This window comes from Primulina tabacum, chromosome 4 (genome assembly GCF_025594145.1).
Source record: "Primulina tabacum isolate GXHZ01 chromosome 4, ASM2559414v2, whole genome shotgun sequence".
Taxonomy (NCBI): Eukaryota; Viridiplantae; Streptophyta; class Magnoliopsida; order Lamiales; family Gesneriaceae; genus Primulina; species Primulina tabacum.
This window is the reverse complement of record NC_134553.1, coordinates 12,382,062-12,400,819: the sequence shown is the minus strand read 5'-3', so window position 1 is coordinate 12,400,819 and position 18,758 is coordinate 12,382,062. Positions and strand designations below refer to the sequence as shown.

The 18,758-nt window shown below is 38.3% G+C and overlaps 2 protein-coding genes across 11 annotated transcripts; one reads left to right on the top strand and one right to left on the bottom strand.

Moving 5' to 3' along the window:
* Positions 1 to 1,116: 1,116 nt before the first annotated feature.
* Positions 1,117 to 13,660, bottom strand: LOC142543096 (putative CRM domain-containing protein At3g25440, chloroplastic). Of its 10 annotated transcripts, XR_012819630.1 has the most exons (8): positions 13,486 to 13,660; positions 12,391 to 12,459; positions 12,170 to 12,276; positions 4,314 to 4,540; positions 3,793 to 4,123; positions 2,876 to 3,283; positions 1,777 to 2,778; positions 1,117 to 1,565 (listed from the first exon to the last, which is right to left on the bottom strand). XR_012819630.1 is itself a non-coding variant. In XM_075650113.1 (5 exons), the coding sequence occupies exons 2-5, from the start codon at positions 4,424 to 4,426 to the stop codon at positions 2,257 to 2,259; spliced, it is 1,374 nt and encodes a 457-aa protein (XP_075506228.1). In that variant the 5' UTR covers positions 4,427 to 5,469; positions 6,137 to 10,574; the 3' UTR covers positions 1,684 to 2,256. The 10 variants fall into 10 exon arrangements, 1 of the variants encoding a protein (XP_075506228.1); XR_012819635.1 differs by lacking the exon at positions 12,391 to 12,459; XR_012819634.1 differs by lacking the exons at positions 12,170 to 12,276; positions 12,391 to 12,459; positions 13,486 to 13,660 and adding exons at positions 5,125 to 5,469; positions 6,137 to 10,574.
* Positions 10,637 to 11,771, top strand: LOC142541839 (uncharacterized). Its single transcript, XM_075648294.1, has 3 exons — positions 10,637 to 11,263; positions 11,360 to 11,626; positions 11,712 to 11,771. The coding sequence occupies exons 1-3, from the start codon at positions 10,637 to 10,639 to the stop codon at positions 11,769 to 11,771; spliced, it is 954 nt and encodes a 317-aa protein (XP_075504409.1).
* Positions 13,661 to 18,758: the final 5,098 nt, after the last annotated feature.

Sequence of the window (18,758 nt, the reverse complement as noted above, 5' to 3'; positions counted from 1 at the left end):
GAGTCAGTAAACATGTAAAACCATAACCCTAGAATATAGAGCCACAGTGTTGTTTTGGATCATAAAGATTAATAATGTACAATCATAATCACATATTTATCTACTCGATAAATGATAATTACTTGGAAATTCAAAGTATAGGTAGTTCGATGAACCCAACCTACTAGCACCCATCAACATGTTTGAACATCTCTATGTCCATACTAATAAAATGTGGTAAACAACATCATATATGTCAATTTCAAGGTCAAACGACATGAAATAAACATCAAATCGGGATCACATAATGATTTTTAATTATTTGAGACTGCTTAGTTATTTTCACTTCCTTCTTAGAATCAAAATCATTAATTATTATATCAATATCATTTTTTCAACAAGTTTCCTTCAATGTAGATAACATAGCTTTCAATTAGGATCAGACATATTTTTCCGGCAGTTTTCGAACGACGATCAGCCAAAAATTGGAAGTGGGAAGGGGGTGACGGGAATGAGGCTATGGGCGTTAGGGATTGACCAGTTCTATTTTTAGCTTGTGTGTATTGTCTTCGGACTTTTTATATATAGGAAGGTGGTGCAAACATAACCTAATCACGTATATTTTCGATTCTCAAGTGTGATTTTAATTCTAATATTTATTTTATATAGTATATAATTTCGATATTTAACATTACATATTTTTATATTAAATATAATACTGAGAATTTAATTTTCTATCCAATATTAAAAATAGTCTTCTTTGTCAAAGATTATATAATATAGTCTTTCATAATCTAATTAGTTAATAATCCTAAAACACCCTTTCTTTATTTATTTTTTTCCATCTCAATAAAAGAAAAAAATCACCTTCCAAAATAATTGGAATAAAATTATTTCATTAAACATTATTTATTTTCTTAATAAATAATTGATGATCATGATAATGATAATAATATTCTATTAATAATGATAAATATAGTGTTACTGTTATATTATTACCAACAATAATGACGATTATCATTATTAATTTATATTTTATCGTGTACTATTATTCTTATTTTATTAGTTATTAATTATTCTTCTTCTTCTTTTTTCCTACTTTTTAATTTTCAAACATATATTGAAAAAGCAAAAATATTCCTCCAACTTTAGTTGGCAAAATGCCATAGATTAAAAATTGGAAAATAATTAATTACTTTATTTTCTAAAAAATAGTCCTCGTAAATATACACAAATTCATACTAAAATATTATAATTCTATAAATGTGATGACCCAAGTTCTAATACTGATTATTAAATATGATTAAATGTCTTATTTACGAAAATCAAAGTTTTTAATCAACAGCCTGTTCGGAATCACCGAAACAAGATAGGACTCTCCGAGAAAGATCGAAAGTTTTGAACGGAGATCCGAGCTTCCGAACAATGATAAGACCTTCTGATTTATTGTGTCAAATGAATCGACATGAAGGAGCTAGGAGCTTCCGAAGTGAAGATCAGAGCGTCCGAACGACGAGGTCTCAAGACAGAAATGACACATAGATTTCAAAATGTTCAAACATGAGTTTGGAGCTTCTTCACCCAACCTATAAATAAGGCACTCGAGAATCAGAATTTTCACACCAACATGATATCTATTGTATATATTCAAAAACTTTATTTATGCAGCTTGTATGAATATACCAATAAAGCATAATGCAATAATTAGATAAAATCATAAAATATTATTAAAATAAAGATCAAACTTATATTAACGTAAATAAAGTTAAGCCTCAAGTTATTTCGCTGGATACCTACCCTAACATCAACCTGCTTATCTTTAATTTTTTTTTGTAAAAAATTCTCTAATTGTAGTTGTGAGGGGCGATCCTCTTTGTTCACTCGCTAGTATGGCGCATATCACTGCTTGCATCCTTCATGTGATTCATCTCTGCCTCAAATATCGATAAATAATGAACTAATGCTTCAACTTGGTAGTGTAACCAACTTTCTCAGAATATGGACCAAATAAAGAGTTTGGATAAGCAAGAATGTTTAACTTTTTTCTGAACAGATATCATAGAACATGATATGTACCTCCATTTTGTAATCATGTTGAATGATTGAGAACCGCACCCAAGCAGATTTTCGAATCTCACAAAAGGAATTAACCTGATTTCCAATATAATGACAGCACCTTAAATAGTAGCACCTTAAATAGTAGCACCAATCATCATCTTATCATCGTTCATGATAAGAAGCCAACAGGGTTATAATTAAGCCTTCTCAACTCTCCAACTAGTTCCCCTTTTTCTTCAAAAGAGAGGCAGCTCGTAAAACTAATCTGTCAACCTCATCAAGATCCGACAACTCAGCATCTTTTTCATTTGGTTTCTCTGGTGGAGAATTGGAAGATACTTGGTGCATATGGTATACAAAATTTTCCTCTTCATCACTACGCACTGAAAACTTTTCAAACTCCTCCAAGTAAAGAGGTTTTTCTTCTTTTTCCTCATCCTCATGGTCAGTGTCTGTCTCGAAAATATCTGACAGTGATTCAGACTCAGAACCCATGCCAGATCCAATCATTGACACATCATCGCCAATAACTTCGCCACTTTTATCCAACAATTCTTTCAGTCTCTTTGATCCCTCAGAATCACCACCGGAATCAACATTACAAATACCTGCTGATTGCTTTTCCTTGGTACATGTTTTCCTTTCAGCCTGCGATTGAAGCAGCTCTAAGTCCTGCTCAAGTTTTGGTATGTACTTTTTTACTGCTCTCAGAGCATCCCTGTATTTAGATTTATCAAAAGCCTGAACTCGAGAAAATATGACAAAATAAACGCATTAGTTTTTTAATTACATCTGCTAACGTACCAATATCATAGAGCAATGACATAAAATGACAAACCTTCTTTCTTGGGAGAGTTGTCCTGGGAGACATTATCTCTGTTGGTGGCTGAGAGTAGTTCTTCCCCCTGTACATAATAATAATGTTCTCTTCTTGTATATCGAGCACAATACCTCCACTCAGTCTTGCTAACTCGACAGCAATCTCCTTCACCTCTTCTGGAGAAAATGTCTTCACTATAACTTTCAGTGTCTGGTGCTTTTTCCAATGTAAGTGCATGTTCAATATCACACCCTGATAGATTCCACGTCTTCCAACAGGGACATAATTCTTGGATTTCTCACCCATCTTCAAATAGTAGAAGTGCTCTTCGGGGGTTAATATTTCTGGGTCGTGGGTAGTTTCTGATGATTCCTTGGGCTCAATTTTATCAAGAGCTTCAAGCAATCTTTCCTCTTTTCTCCTAGCCTTCGTGAAACAAACACAAACCATACAACAAATTTGAAATCAGTTGCCGTTTCAGCTATGCATCATCACAGACACCAGAGCATCTGAGACAGGTAAAACATACGCCATGCAAATTAAGCATGCAGAGAATAGAGAAATGTTATATCATACTTGACTTAGTTCCATTACTTCTATGGTAGCAGGCAGAAATCATTTTCATTCCTATTAGTTTCGATGATGCAAGTGTTCATAGATCATACTTTTACTTCTACGTGTTCATCGAAGCAGGAAAAACAAAAACACATAAAGAACTATTTCATGCGGCAGAACTCATCGTTGTGTTCATCAAAATGAATTTCCAGTCTGGACAAAATTAGAATGTTAAAAACTTCAAGCTCAAAATAATGAACCATCATATGAAAAAATTTACTTGTATAAACTCGAGTCTCCAATGGAAAACATCTATTTAACATTCAAAAGTAATGAAACCATATAAAGTAAATAAGTGGAATACAACTTTTAGTTTCTACCTTCATTAATTTGTATAAGACCCTTTCTTCTGGGGTCATCCTTTCATAGTCTTTCTTCTTCTTATATCTAAAAAACTTCAACCATCTTACCATCGCTCGCTTTCCTTTCGGTCTTTTTCTCTTCTTCTCTGTAACCTGGCTCGAATCATCACAGAAAGTATCATATCTTTCACTCTGATCCACCATAGGTTCCGGATTCGTCAAAACTCGACCCGAATGAATCCAAGAAACACCTGCGAGAATGTCTCTTCGAAGTTCCATTTTACAGTGGAAAGATTTCTCAGCGGCAACTAAAATGGATCTGTCAAATATCCTGTATAGATACATCTCCCTGAAAAACAAATAAACCACAGTTTGTGTTATACCAAATAAACAGCAGTTTGTGTTATACCGTTCATAATTCAAAAGGCAGCCTCTTTAACTCCAAAAGTATATTTGAATTCTTAGATATGTTGTAATAGTAGAATTTATACCCGTTGATACAAGCACATATACTAACAAAAAATGGTTAAAAAAATTACCTGGTGTTATGAAGTATGGGGCGGGATTGGCAGAAGAGGGGTAAAAGGTAGAGATAATTGGCAAAGGGACTTTTGAGGAATTGAGATTTATATGCCAAAAATCTGATCGCCATGTTCCTCTCTATCTTCTTGATTTGTTCACTTACAGTTGAAGGACCGAAGCAATTGAAGGCAGGCTTTTGGACATCAAATCGGTTTCATGCAGAATGACTTGGAACAAAACAAATCTGCAATAAGAAGCCACATCAGAGTGCATTTTGTGAACTTTTGACAGTACATTCAAGGGATTTGTATTAGAAGTACTGCTTAGGTGTTTAGCTCCCTAAAATAAGGTTAGGAAGGAGGGAATTTCCAAGTTGCAGTAGGGTCTTTGATAAACTTATCACAGGTACCTCTTAAAAGGAATTATAGAAACAAAGATTTCGTTGAGAATCTAAGCTCCCTATAATATCTTAAAAGATGTGAAAGAATTAACACGCGGCAAGAATGTCCAGTAAAATTTTCACTGTTACCTTCAAAGGAATAACGGATAAAATTCAGCTTCTTGAGAAATATGAAAACAAAACCTGAGTGCTACTTGAACAATAAATCAATCAATTCGAATCAATATTTATGGGAGACTAAATATTAATCTCTATCTCTAGAGGGGTTTAACCTTTTGAGTCATTATTTGCCTTCAAACATGTCTAGATTACTCTTACAGTAAACCCTCGGGCTTGGTCCTTAGGTATCACATTTGCCCCCAAAACTCTCATTACCTATACAATACTAATAGTCTTCATTTCAGCCCTTTCATGTTTTAGTAACATACTTTTTGTGATGCTTCACCTACCGGAATTTTTGCACAAATGTGTAGCAACAGGAATCGAACTGAAACTCCACCTCTAATACAAAAATGCAAGCGTCTGATAAATCTCTTGTATTGAGTTGCAATGACAACTATTTCAAAGTCAAGTTCGAATGTGAAACACATTTAGAATTAACCATGCCCGCAAAATAATCAACCCCTGGAACTTCTTTAAAAATAAATACACAAAAATAATAATAACAAAAAAAAAGAAAAAACAGATTTGCTCCATGATGTATTGCCAAGAAATTGCTCCGATACAGAGGGCACTCACAGTCATATATCAATGATATTATTTCTGTCTCTTACCTGTGTCTCCATCATAGTTGTCAAAAGCGCAGCACTCAAGTGTCTTGGGGCTTCAAGCGCAAAGCGCAAAGCGAAGCGCACGCTTTACGGAAAAAAGCGCAATAAACAAAATATTATCAAAAAATCAAAATAAAATAAAAAGTCATATTTTATCAGCATTAATACAGGGTTGCAAAAAAGAATCAATACAAAAGGAATTCCCACTCCAAAAGTTGATACAGGGTTTACCAACTTTTGGTTAGCAAATGAGAAGTGAACAAGGCGGAGGCGGCGGCACGGCCGGAGCGGCGGCGGTGGCAGAGAAAGACGCACGCAGAGATGCAGCAGCACACGACTTCAGAATTGTTAAGCAACGATATAGATTTTAATTATGGACTTGGGCTGGGTTTAATTTTTATTCTGGACTTGGGCTAAACCTGGAATTGGGCTAAACATGGAATTGGGCAGATTTTACAAGCCATCGCTCCAACATCCTAACAAAAGCGCCCAAAAGCGTGCGCTTCATCAATCTGATGGGCTTCGGATCAATCCGAAGCGCTTCCAAGCCGCCTCGCCTCGCCTCGCCTTGCGCTTAAGCAAGCGAGGCGAGCGCTTTTTACAACTATGGTCTCCATATTCTTGCCATTTCATAGAACCAAAAGCAGGCGAGGCGAGCACTTTTTACAACTATGGTCTCCATATTCTTGCCATTTCATAGAACCAACACCATATTATCGCATTAAGTGTGTAAAATTCATAATAAGCAGTATCGGGGAAAAAAATCATATCCAAAAATCAAACATGGCCCACAACAATTCTGAGCCATTTCATCAAACTTAACGCCAAATTCTTGAAGGTTCAGGCTTAGCGTCCCACTGTTCGTGTATTTCATACATAAATATATGCAAATCTATAGAAACATTTGAAAGGGAAAACAACTACTGCCCCTGGCCCATGGCAGCCCCTCATGCAAACGACGGAATCACACAAGAAATGATTTTTATCCTTTAAAACTTCATTAAGAAACAAAAACGAAGTTCAAAATTCAGATATCAGGATTTATAATCCATACTAAAACCATCTCTACCTTCGCATTGCCATTTTCCGATGCAGTAAACACAGCTAAAATCTATAATTACAAGAAATTCTTTCAAATGGCCCCATCTGTAAATGGATTCTCTAATCGATCGATTTAGAAAAGCGAAGGCGAAGAACCCGCAATTCAAAGCAAATTCAGTGGAGACTGGTGCAGAGGACTCAGCTGGCAACCCGAACCCAAACCTACTACTTTCTCGTAAAACATTTTTTATTGCGAAAAAAAACGCACTTTTAGTACTGTTCAGCCCAGAATTAGAAGTGAATTGACCTATAGGGGCACTCACAGTCATATATCAATGATATTATTTCTGTCTCTTACCTGTTTCCCTATATTCTTGGCAATGTTCTAAATTGCGCCCTAGGCGCTAGGCGGAGGCCAGCCGCACCGATAAGGCGCTAGGCGGCCAGTCCAGGTCACTAGGTCCACTAGGTCTGCTGCTTTTCTTTCTGGGCTGCTGTGTTTCTTTCTTTCTCGTTATTTGGTTTCTATTTCATTGCACTCCTCGTTCCAGAGAGGCACCATCTCGTTCCAGAGGCACTCCTCGTTCCAGACAACTGCTGCGTTTCTTTCTTTCTGGTTATTTTCCATAGGCATCATCTCGTTCCAAAGCCTCAAGTTATTCTTTCTTCTCACTTTCTTGCATATATTTTTTCTCCCTGATTATTGTTCCAACACCGCATCAAGGTGTTTGTTCTATAACAACAAATGAGTTGCTTCTTAGTCGAAATTCTTGATAAAACATTGCTGGGAATTTTGTGATTTGTCTAATTCTGGATTCAAGAACTCAACATCATCTTGCTGTTGATGATTATTTCGTGTATTTTTCCTGATGATGATGATTCTTTCGTGTATTTAGCTAAATTGTTGATGATGATTCTTTAGCTAAATTGCTGATGATGATTCTTTCGTGTATTTTTCCTAAAGTGTAGATGGTAAAGACACATTGATTTAGAGATATTTTAACATGTATTTGTATTCAGCACAATGTCATTCAAACATCTTTAAGAACTTTGCTTATGTTTTCCTCCTTTCATACTAAATGGAAACCGATTATAGATTCATTAGAGAACTGGTACTAGCTTTTGCGGGTGAATGATGAGGTGTATATATATTTCTTCATTAGCTCACCTATGGAGCAGTGTGCTCTTTTCATTATGCTTGCATTAGCTTAGTTATTGTTGATCATGTGCTTGCATTACCTTAGCTTAGCTCTTCTTAAATATACACTTGCAGGTATAACAGACAAATGAGTTGCTCTTTTCATTATGCTTGACATCGAAGTTTTTGGTCTCAACCTCTCTTATTAATATGTTGATATAGACACTTGCAGGTTTAAGTGTTTCGTATTCAGCAAGGTTTGGAGGATAACAATGGCAAGCAATCCATCGTCGACTGCATCCGTTACTCAGCCTGAATTTGGGATTCTTAAGAGAAAGTTAAATGACATCGGATGGGAGTTTGGTATGTTGATTGATCCTAAGAACCTCGACAAAGTTAAATGTAAGTTGTGTGGGAAAATTATGTCTGGTGAAGTGTGTAGAATTAAGGAGCACATAGGAAATATACCTGAAAATGTATCTGGTTGTCGAAATGCATCTCAAGAAGATCGTAATAAGTGCAAACAGGCAATTTTAGAAGGGAAGAACAAAAAGAAGAACAAAATACTGGAAGAAGAAAGTTGTAGAGCAGAGGTGAATATTTCTCTAGACAAAGAATAAGATGCTGAAATTGAAGAGATAGATGGAATTAAAAAACCTTATCTACTTGGCCCCATGGATAGATATGTGATAAGCACGAATTCTATAGCATTTTAGGGACTTTATTTTGTCGTATTCGTGCTTATCTGGCGCTTTTATTCCGAGTTTTGCGCTTAATTATTTTTATTATTGCCATTTGTAGGTTTGACCAAAAAGTGATAAAAGCCAACAAAAGAGAAAGAAAGTCAAGCTTCGCAATCCCATGTCAGAAACACCCGGAAAAATAGGGAATAGCACAAAGAGAACTACAAAGTCTACACGGACCCCTTTCCGGACCTGCGTCCGGGGTCCGTGTCCATTACCTCGAGAATGAAAAATACAGAGTCTACACGGACCCCACCCCGGATCCTTACACGAGGTCCGTGTCCATGGTTTCCCAGACAGAACTTTACACAGAGTCTGCACGGACCCTGACCCTGAGGTATACACGGGGTCCGTGCCCTATGATATCAGCTTAAGATTTGGCACAGATTTTCAGAAATTTTGGAAGATAATTATTTATGGGCTCAAAAATAACATGTTTTGGGAGGCTTTTTGGATGGAGATATAAAATGGGAGGAAAACCTAAACGAGAGGGACTTTTTTGACACTTTGAAGCGGCGGCTAGAGCTTGGAGAAAAACGAGAGGAAACGATTCGCGCATCATCACTGAGATTTTCTCTTCTTTTATGTTCTTATTTTTATTCATGAATTCGAATATTAGATTTTATTGTGGTTTTGAATTTATGGAGTAGTTTTTCTTGTGATCGGGACCACAATAGGGCCAAACTATTGAAATTGTTCATTTATTGGATTAATTGATTTATGAATTTATTTTATGTTATTGATTAATGTTTGCAAAAATTGCTTGCACTTAATTTGACCAATTATTTGTATGTTTGTTGTTTGATCTTGACTCGAAAGAGAATAAATTGAATTTAGCTTCAAAAATATTAATCAACACACGGTTAAACCGACTAAAAATAGTATTCGGTTTCAATGTGCAATTTTAGGCGACATCTGTGATTCCATCATTGATTAATGCGTTTTTGTTTAATTAAATTCAATTAGAAATAATTGGACTGTTAAATAAAAATAGGATTATAAAGTCTAGAAATAGATTTATAGTTGAATTAGGGAATTACATTGTGACGTTGAATAATCCGTAGTTGAATAATTCCAATACGTGGCAATAATCAAAGCTTGGTACCGTTGTGTTTTCCCGGTCATTTTGTTGAAATTGAAAATTTCCAAGTTCTAACATGTTCTGAAAATTTTGATCTTATAATTAATTTAGCATAATTTAGTTTAATTTATTGGTTTAAATTATCTCCAAATCACTTGTTATTGCTTGCCTAGATTAAATTGAATAATTTGGATCTTAGTACTTAAATGATAGTCTCTTTGGGATCGATACTTGCACTCATCGTCTATTTACTATAACTTGACCCAGTCCGCTTACTAGATTTATTCCCAGCCGAATTAACCGGTCAATATGCATCGATTATTGCTCCAGAAAATGTAAGTTCAAGTGGGAGTAAAGTTCTTCGCCAAAAAAATATAAATGATGCTCTTTTCAAAGAGAGAACTCAACAAGTTCAACAATATGTTGGGAGATGGGATTATCAAAATGGAATCTCATTCAATGCTCTTGATAATAATAGTTTCAAGCAACTAATGGAAGTAGTAGGTTAATTTGGGCCAGGGTTCAAGCATCCAACTCAATAACAACTTAGAGAGCCACTTTTGAAAGCAGAAGTTGAAAGAACAAAGCAACTGTTGAAGAAGCACGAAGAAGAATGGGTAAAAAATGGGTGCTCCATTATGACAGATGCATGGAGTCATGGACTGATAGAAAAAGAAGAAGAATATTAAATTTGTGTGTTAATTGCAAGGAGGGTACTGTATTTTTAGAGTCTAAAGAGTCTTCAGACGAGGCACATACAGCTGGACTTATTTTTGAGTATGTTGACAAAGTGTGTTGAACAAGTAGGAGCTCAAAATGTTGTTCAGATTATAACAGACAATGCCACCAACAATATGGCTGCAGCTAAATTGATGAAAGGAAAAGCGGCCTGGGATTTTTTGGATTTCATGTGCAACTCATAGTGATAATCTCATGCTTGAAAGTATTGGCAAGCTTCCAAGATTTAAAAAGATTATCGACCAAGCCAAGTCTTTTACCATAAGACTTCGTCATTGATGAGAAGTTTTACGAAGAAAAGAGACATAGTCCGGCCAGGAGTTACCAGGTTTGCATCAAACTTCCTCACATTGCAAAGTTTGATTAAGAAAAAAATCTAGTTTAAGGGCCCTGCTTACAAGTTATATGTGGGAGAACTGTAAATGGTCAATGACAAACAAAAGGAAATTGGCTTACTCTACTGTGATGAGCATGAGTTTTTGGAATGGTGTGACACTTTGTTTGAAAATATTTGCTCCTTTGATAAGAGTTCTCCGATTGGTTGACGGAGATAGAAAGCCATCCATGGGGTTTCTATATGGGGAGCTTCTTCGAGCTAAAGAAGATATCAAGGTGGCCCAGAACTATGTCGAATTAAATTATCAACCTATCATAGTGATTATTGAGTCAAAAATGAAGGATAGACTTGATACATCACTGCATACCACAGCTTTTTTGTTGAATCCCTACTTCTACTACAAAGATAGTTTTGTTGCCCTTTATGGAGAGGTCGCGGCAGGGATTTTTGAATGCATGGAAGTTTTGCATGCCGATGAGTTTGAACTGCAAGATACAATTATTAACAAGGAATTTGCAAAATATAGAGAAAAGACTGGGTTATTTGGGAAAGCATCGACTGCAAAAGCATGTGAAAAAAATGACGATATATTTGATCCATGTACATGGTGGAGTACCTACGGTGCTCATACACCCAACTTGCTAAGGGTGACATTGAGTATTCTTTCATTAACTACAAGCTCATCTGGGTGTGAAAGAAATGAGAGTGCATGTGAAGGAGTAAGTTTAAATTTTATTAAAATAATTTAGTAATAATTTATAAAGTGTATGTTCATAATCATAACTATAATAATTACTTTCTCGACTTTTTTTTAGATTCATACAAAGAAAAGAAATAGGTTGGATGTCAATAGGTTGAGCAATCTAGTATTTGTCCAATTTAATGTTAGATTGTTTAACAAGCAAAAAAGAGAGAAAGAAAGGAACGTCGACGTCCTTGAAAAAGATGCTTCAAATGCACAAGGTTGGATTGTGTATGGTGGGGAAGAAAATGAAATTGAACCAGGTTCGGGGCTCACTTGGCAATTAGTTGATGAAGCAACTGGGGCAGATGAAAATCTACAACCCCGAAGAAGCTCTAGAGTTAGAGAACTTCACGAGGATGATTTTGAATCTGATGAAGAAGATGATGATCACAATGATGATATTGATTTTGTGTCCGATGAAGAACAAGTTGTTGAAAATTTCGGAGAAGAAGAAGTGGAGTAAATTTGTGATGACACATTAGACTATTTCATTGTGAATTTTGGAAAAAATCTGATTTCTTTCTTATTTTATTGAGATGACACATTAGACTATTTTGACAATATTTTGAAGTAATTTTAAATTTGATGTTATTGTGTTGAATTTCTAGTATGTGATTTATTATGTTTGGATTATGTAGAATCCGATTAACGGCGCCTAGGCCGGCTAGGTGCTGGGCGGCGCTGGCAGATTAACGGCGCCTAGGCCGGCTAGGCGCTGGGGGGCGCTGGGGGGCGCTGGGCGAGCGCTCGACGAGCGCCTAGCGAATTTTAGAAACTTGCGAAAAAATAAATGACCTTCAAAGGTAAAGTTTATAAAGTTTGCAATTTTTTAGAAAAAAGCATAACAGAAGGGATCGGCATATTCTTTATCCAAGTTTACCATAAGCATAGATGCCCCTAAGAAGATTTTCCTGCAAGCCCATAGAATCAAAGCTGTCATACACCTCATCATAACTGGTGAAAAATTCCTCTCCATCAGTACCAAGCCTGAGCCAACAAACTCTGATGATCAGAAAAGGCCAAAGTCAATAACAGCCTCAATAAATAACTTCTTGAGTCATAAATTAGTAAGCAGAAAGTTGCGATACGAATAGATCATACAGCTCATTCATTTTTGTATCATACTGGCGAGCATCAAATTGAGAACCTTCAGGTGCCATTCCAGCATGACTGCAGAAAAATAAATCAAAGATTTGCGCATGCAACAGCTATGACTACCAGAGCAATACTAGATCATATAATGAAGATGAAAACAACAGAAACCATAAGAGAGAAACAAAAGTGTACATTAACGAGTCAATAAGTAAACAGCAATATAATATGGGATATAAGAGAAAAAGTGGTCAGAAACACTGCTAGACACTCCAATGGATATTTTTCACATGCATGGAAAATTTACAGTGAAAAATTTTCAAAACCAAACATTGTTTAGAAAAAGGAGAAATCTGCACCATCCCTGGACCTGAAATATAAATGCAGTCTCAATTATGCAAACATTACCAAAAAAATTCATGCACTCCCTACCAACAAGTGACAACGCTCAGAAAAACAAAACACATTGGAGCCACCAACGCCAAAACAACACAAGGAACTGAGTTTTTTTTCAAATCACCCAATAAATTTCCCAATCCATCAATCTACCCCATAATCGATGATAGTAACACCTAAATTGATTGTGGAGAAAAAACAAGACCAACCAATCTAAAACATGGGGAAAACGAGGGAAAAAATGAGCTATTGGACAAAAACACGGGATGAGATGCACTGAGATGTAAAAGCCCGCAACTTTTTCAAACACAAATTATGTCGTAAGGCAATCCCACAAGCTCGCATATAACCGAGAAACTCGCTCACCAATCTCGCATGCAGAAACTCATTTTTCTACAAAAGAGAACATATAGCGACACCAAAAGGCAGGAAAGCCCCAACAAAAATCGGTAGACACGTAAAAAAATAAAATTGAAGAGAGGGAAACACATATATACTGTTCTGATGATCAACTGAATAAAAGTATAACCATACAGATCTCCCACAAACAAAACAAAAACTTAATCATCCACGTTCATAACAGAAAATAAGAACACTATGAATAAAATTTGAAGTTCCCCGTACGATCATTCAACATCAACAGCACAACAATCACATGTTTACGAACAACAACAATAACAACAAAGAACAAATTTAATTATTATTAACCTGATAAGCAGTGAAAAGTCTGATACGAAGAAAGATCAGAGTAAAAATACAGAACCGATTAATTGAACAAGCTCTCTCAGAATTGCTTATTGCGCCGATATGATCTCAAAACTCATCGGAACTTCGCCGCGGAGTGAGAGAATAGAATGAACACTGCAAACGGAAAAGGCCGAGGAAAAGTCGTTAGGGATTTGGATTGAGTGTTGAAATTACATATTTGCCCCTGTCCTTTGATTCTCCAGTTTTGTTTTCCGGACCGTTGAATATTGATGCCTATATGGCCCATTAAGAGGCAGCAAGTTTGGGCTGTTAAAATGGGCCCAGGCTCGAATATTGATCAGCTGATGTATGGCATATATGTTTGCAGTCACAAGACATTCAATTTTGTGACAATTTTTACAAGTAATTGTGCTAAAATAATGAAAAAAATGGAAGAAAAAACATAATAATGTGTTTTATTACATTAAAAAATGTATATTTAATAATATAAACTATTCGACCACTATTTTTGGTTTTGGATCTTTCAAATCATTCCCACATTCTGTGATAATTTCATTAAGATTGCATAAAAAGGTATATATATCAGAAAAATATTTTTTAGATGATTTTTGCCGCAAATTCAACAGAGATTTTAAAGAAAATTATCTCATTAATTTGTTATGTATGCTAGCTTGATGCTAATTTTTTTTTTCTCGATGCAACTTTATAAAAGTTAGTGGATATTCTCTTTTGCAATTTATCCAATGATGTGATCTCGTTAAAATAAGTGAGCCGGGTACGGGGCTTCAACGGACCAAATCAATAATTTATAATGTTTGGGAATTTGAGTGAAGATAATGGCTTGGATCAACACCTGTAAACAAGAAAGTAACTCATGAATGGGCGCCGGAGGGATGTCCGGCGTGGCCACTCCGATGCTTAAGTCAGCAGGCTTTTTTATGAACACAAGCAATATTTGAAGGGAAATATGTAAGTGCTTTTAGTTCAAAGATTTTCGAATGTTTAAATGACACTAATACCTGCTATTTATAGTAGAAAATGGGGTAGGTACCTCGATTCTTGTGCCACCTACTAAGTATGGCAAGTCGGCTGCCCATACTTGTAGCTTCTAATGACTTCTAGGACACTCCAAGCCCAAGTGGTTCTGACGGATTAGGCTGTCTGTATCGATCACACTCGAGTGTGGTGCAATTCTCGAGGTGGCCTAGGTAGTTAGTTACCTGGGTACCTGTATGAGAAACCGGGTGGAGAAGAAGTGCCCGGGCAGCTGTCTTCTGATCCGGGCTATTCAACCGATAACCCGGGTCATCACTAACCCGGAAATGGGTCACCATTATCCCGGACCCTTACAGGGGTATCACCACACATCCTAAAAATAGTCGGGCTAGAGCTTGACTCGCTGTCCCGATCAGTCATGCATGTTTACTCCAAAACATATCCCAGAGTGAATAAGAGCCTTGGGTCTCTAAATATCTTGCAGAAGTGATGAGGTGTCAGGCTTCCATATCTCTCAGGTTTTGTACATTCATCGTTTAGTATTCTCGGGAAATCCAATGAATGTCATTATGCTGCATGCGTTAACAGTGACACCGTCGAAAATTGTTCGTATTCCGAGGTAATAATGAGCCTGTTTCCTCGATACCCGTACACGTCTTTTCATCTGCCTGCTCAATTTCCTAGATTCCCTCTGATCGTCCGATTGGGTTCGGATCGACGATGGAGACTGATTCCTTCCTATATATATATACAGTAACCTGCTTACCTATTCTCCAACATTCCATCAATTCAGTCCTCAAGAAGTGCAATGGCGGGTTCCAGTGGTTCGAAATCTCCCGACATGGCAGCAGAGTTTATGCAAGCGGCTTTTGAGAAAAGAAAATCTGAATTGGAAGATGAAGTCTTCCAAAAGATCCTCCATTACTGGGAGGAGCTGCAAGGACTTCAGCTTCTTCACGAGTGGGAGGAGGCTATCACTCCTGAACTGGTGGCCAAGTTTGCAAAGTATCGGGAACGCTTGCAGATTTCTGATACGGAGGACCTCTTTGAGGACGACTTTATCCTCCAGCTATTGCTTCATAAAGAGAGGAGGACGCTGCAGAAGATTGCCGACTCTGCTAGCTTCATGAAGGCGTTCACTGGTAGCTCTGTAAAGAGTTTTGTGATTAAGTGGATAGCCTCTGTAGAAGAGGAGTTTTTTAATGTAACGGGTAAAGAATTCCCGGAATAATAATAATAAAAAAAAATGTTTATCTAGTTACTCTTATTGTCCGTATTTCATTGACACCGCATGATATATGTACCATAAAATGAATCAGAATAAATATCCAGAACTGATAAGTGATCAACTGAAAAAAAACGGGCCCTAAAATTCCCCAGGCTCAAAATGAAGTACCGGGGCCTTACTTTTCCCGGGATTAAGATAAGATGCCGGGGCCTCAGACCTCCCGGGCTTAAGATGAGATCTTGGGTAACCCACGGGATGCCATGATAACGCGTGCCCTTTCTATCAACGATCAGGAACGTTTCGTATTTCGATGAGCCGATAAGTCTGACATTCTTAATTATTGCGTGTGTCCCCTCGTATGCCTGGTACAATTTTCTAGGCAAATCGTGGTCGTCCACGCATGCTTTTTAAATAAACGGCTGAGATCGTCCCCCACCGCCTATATATACTAACTAACAGGTTTTCCAAAAACTACTCTCAAATTCGAAATTGCAGCGAAGCTCTTGCGAATTCTCTTCTCGAGACTCTACTTGTGCGAAATCATTTCCGGCAACCTTCCACCGCATATATCGTCGTAAGTTTTCTTCTTTTAAAATGTCTCACTCCACTTCTTCCACCTCAGGAGCGAATGCGCGAGGCTCTCCTAGCGCTGAGTCTTCCGCACTTCGTTCCGATTCTCCTCCCTCTCCCCTACGTCGTTCCATTACCCAACCTTCTAAAAATCCAGTGGCACTTCCAACCAAACCTCTCTTTTCTAAACCTTTATCTTCTGGCCACTCCCTGGCCCGAGCTCTTGCGAAGAACAAGGGTAAGGGTAAAGCCAAGGTCTCGAGTCCTCGGGCGGTCGAGATCCCGGGAACTCCCTGGTTCTCCTCTATGCAAAGCACCTTACGCTTGGGGGCAGATGTGGAACTCCGAGCGCTGGGCAATATTCCTTCTTCCATTTCTATCTTGATACCTGGGCCCTCTGATAGGGCCGATAACCCTCTTCCTAGGTACACAACTTTCTTTCGGGACCAGGTTAGGAATGGTCTTCGGTTTCCCGTTCATCCCTTTTATATTGATGTTGCCAAATTTTTTGGTGTACCTGTCATTCAATTTCATCCCAATTCTTTCAGGATTATGGCCTCGGCCTATGTCCTTTTTAAAATGAATAATCTTCTCATCACCCCCCTCATCCTTCACTATTATTTTTCTTGCCATTTCGGGGATAATGCATTTTCCCTTAAATCCCGGTTAAACGCCCGATTCCTCGATGACATCCCTTCCTCTCAAAAGGGATGGAAAGGAAGATTTTTTTACATCCAACTCCCGGGTCCTTTACCCTGTCTAACCCGGTTTCTCCCTTCCCTTCCCCAACAACCTTCCCTTCCTCCATCCTACAAATTTGAGGAGCCTTTCCTCCTGAGTCAAACCCTCGTGGAGGGACACAAGTACTCCTCTTCCATTCTTATCTCAGAAGAGAACTTAGTGGCCTACGGGTTGAGTGCCCGGGCTGAGGACCCCATAGACCGGGTAATTGATGAGGTGGCTGGCTCGGGTTCTCAACTCGGTACATACTTTATCTTCTGTGCTTTCTTATTCCTTTATCTTGTTTATTTAATGTATCATAACCCTGTCACTCTTCTATGCAGATAACTCTGAGATGCAAGCAGCTTTTGCTAAAAGGCGTGCAGCTGAGAAGGCAGCCCGAGAGAAGGAAATGGCGGCTCGCCGGGCAGCTGCGGAAGAAAAGAAAAAATGGGATGCAGAAGCGGCAGCCTTGAGAGCTGAGGTGTCCCGGGAAGAACCTCCCCAAGATGGCGCTTCCCGGGCGATGACTGAGAACTCGGAGGAATCTGAAGATCTCATTCCCCTCACTCAGAGAAAACGAAAAGCTACTGAAGAACCCGAGCTGGTTATTCTCGAAGACCCTTCCGAGGATGACCAAGGCGCCTTCCGATCTGCTCCACCTCCTCCTCTCCCCCCCCAGTCCAATGAAGAACCTCGCCAAGAGCTCCCTCCAACCGACTAGCTTTCTCTGGCTAACATCTTCTTCGAGGGAGCTTCCGCTGTTGGTGTTAAGCGTTTCAAGAAGGTGCTCAGCCCTGCTGAGATAGCTATCCTGAAAAGCACTCCTTCTAGTGTGAGGTTTTTGGAGGGGTCCAACCGTCTTCTGTCTGTAAGTTTTATTCTTTTATTTCTTTTCCCTCTCTCTCCCTCCCCCCTTTTTCTTTTTTTAGGATTCCTTCTTATCCAGGCTGCCTAGATGCTAGTTTCGGCCTTTGAAGAGGTGGCAGCGGTGGCAACCAAGAAGGGTAAGCAAGCCCGGGCGGCTCAGGATATTCATGACCATCTCCAAGGAGAGATGGTCCGGGCCCAGAAGCTTCACGAGGAGACAACTGCCAGTCTCCAAGTTTTCTTGGAAGCAGCTAATCAAGAGCTGGCCGCGGCTCAACTTTCTCGTGATGAGAGCATAGCCCGGGAGGAGGCTTCTCAGAGGCAAATTGCGTTCCTGGCATCTCAGATTAGCTATCTCGAGGATGAAGCCAGTGCCCAGCAACATCGAGCCGAAGTTGCTGAAGATAAGCTCAGACTTCTTCAGCTGACCCATGAAGAATGGAGGACTACTTTCCTTCAATCGGCGGAATTCCAAGCAGCTGTTGAAGATAGGGCCTACAAATACTTTTCGATTGGCTTTGAGAAATGCCAGGAGCAATTTGAGGAGATAGGCCTGATTCCGACAGATAAGGAGGGCTTTCCTGATATTGATAAGGCCATTGCTTCCCTTCCCAAAGATGATGCTATCGAGAAAGAGGCTGAGAAGACTCCCGGGGAATCCGGAGAACCATCAGGGCAGCAGACTTTAGAATAGGCCTGTAATTTACTATGTATTTTTTTCCTTTGTATTTCTTGCCTTTGAACTTTGTAAGGAAATGTTGATTTCTTTCCGTCGCTGTGCTTTTTTCAATATGATTTTTGACAATTTTTTCTCAACCCGGGTAATGCAATAACTTATGAGTATTTCTTAGTAGGAGAAAACGGTAATTTCAATCGAATACCCGGGGTC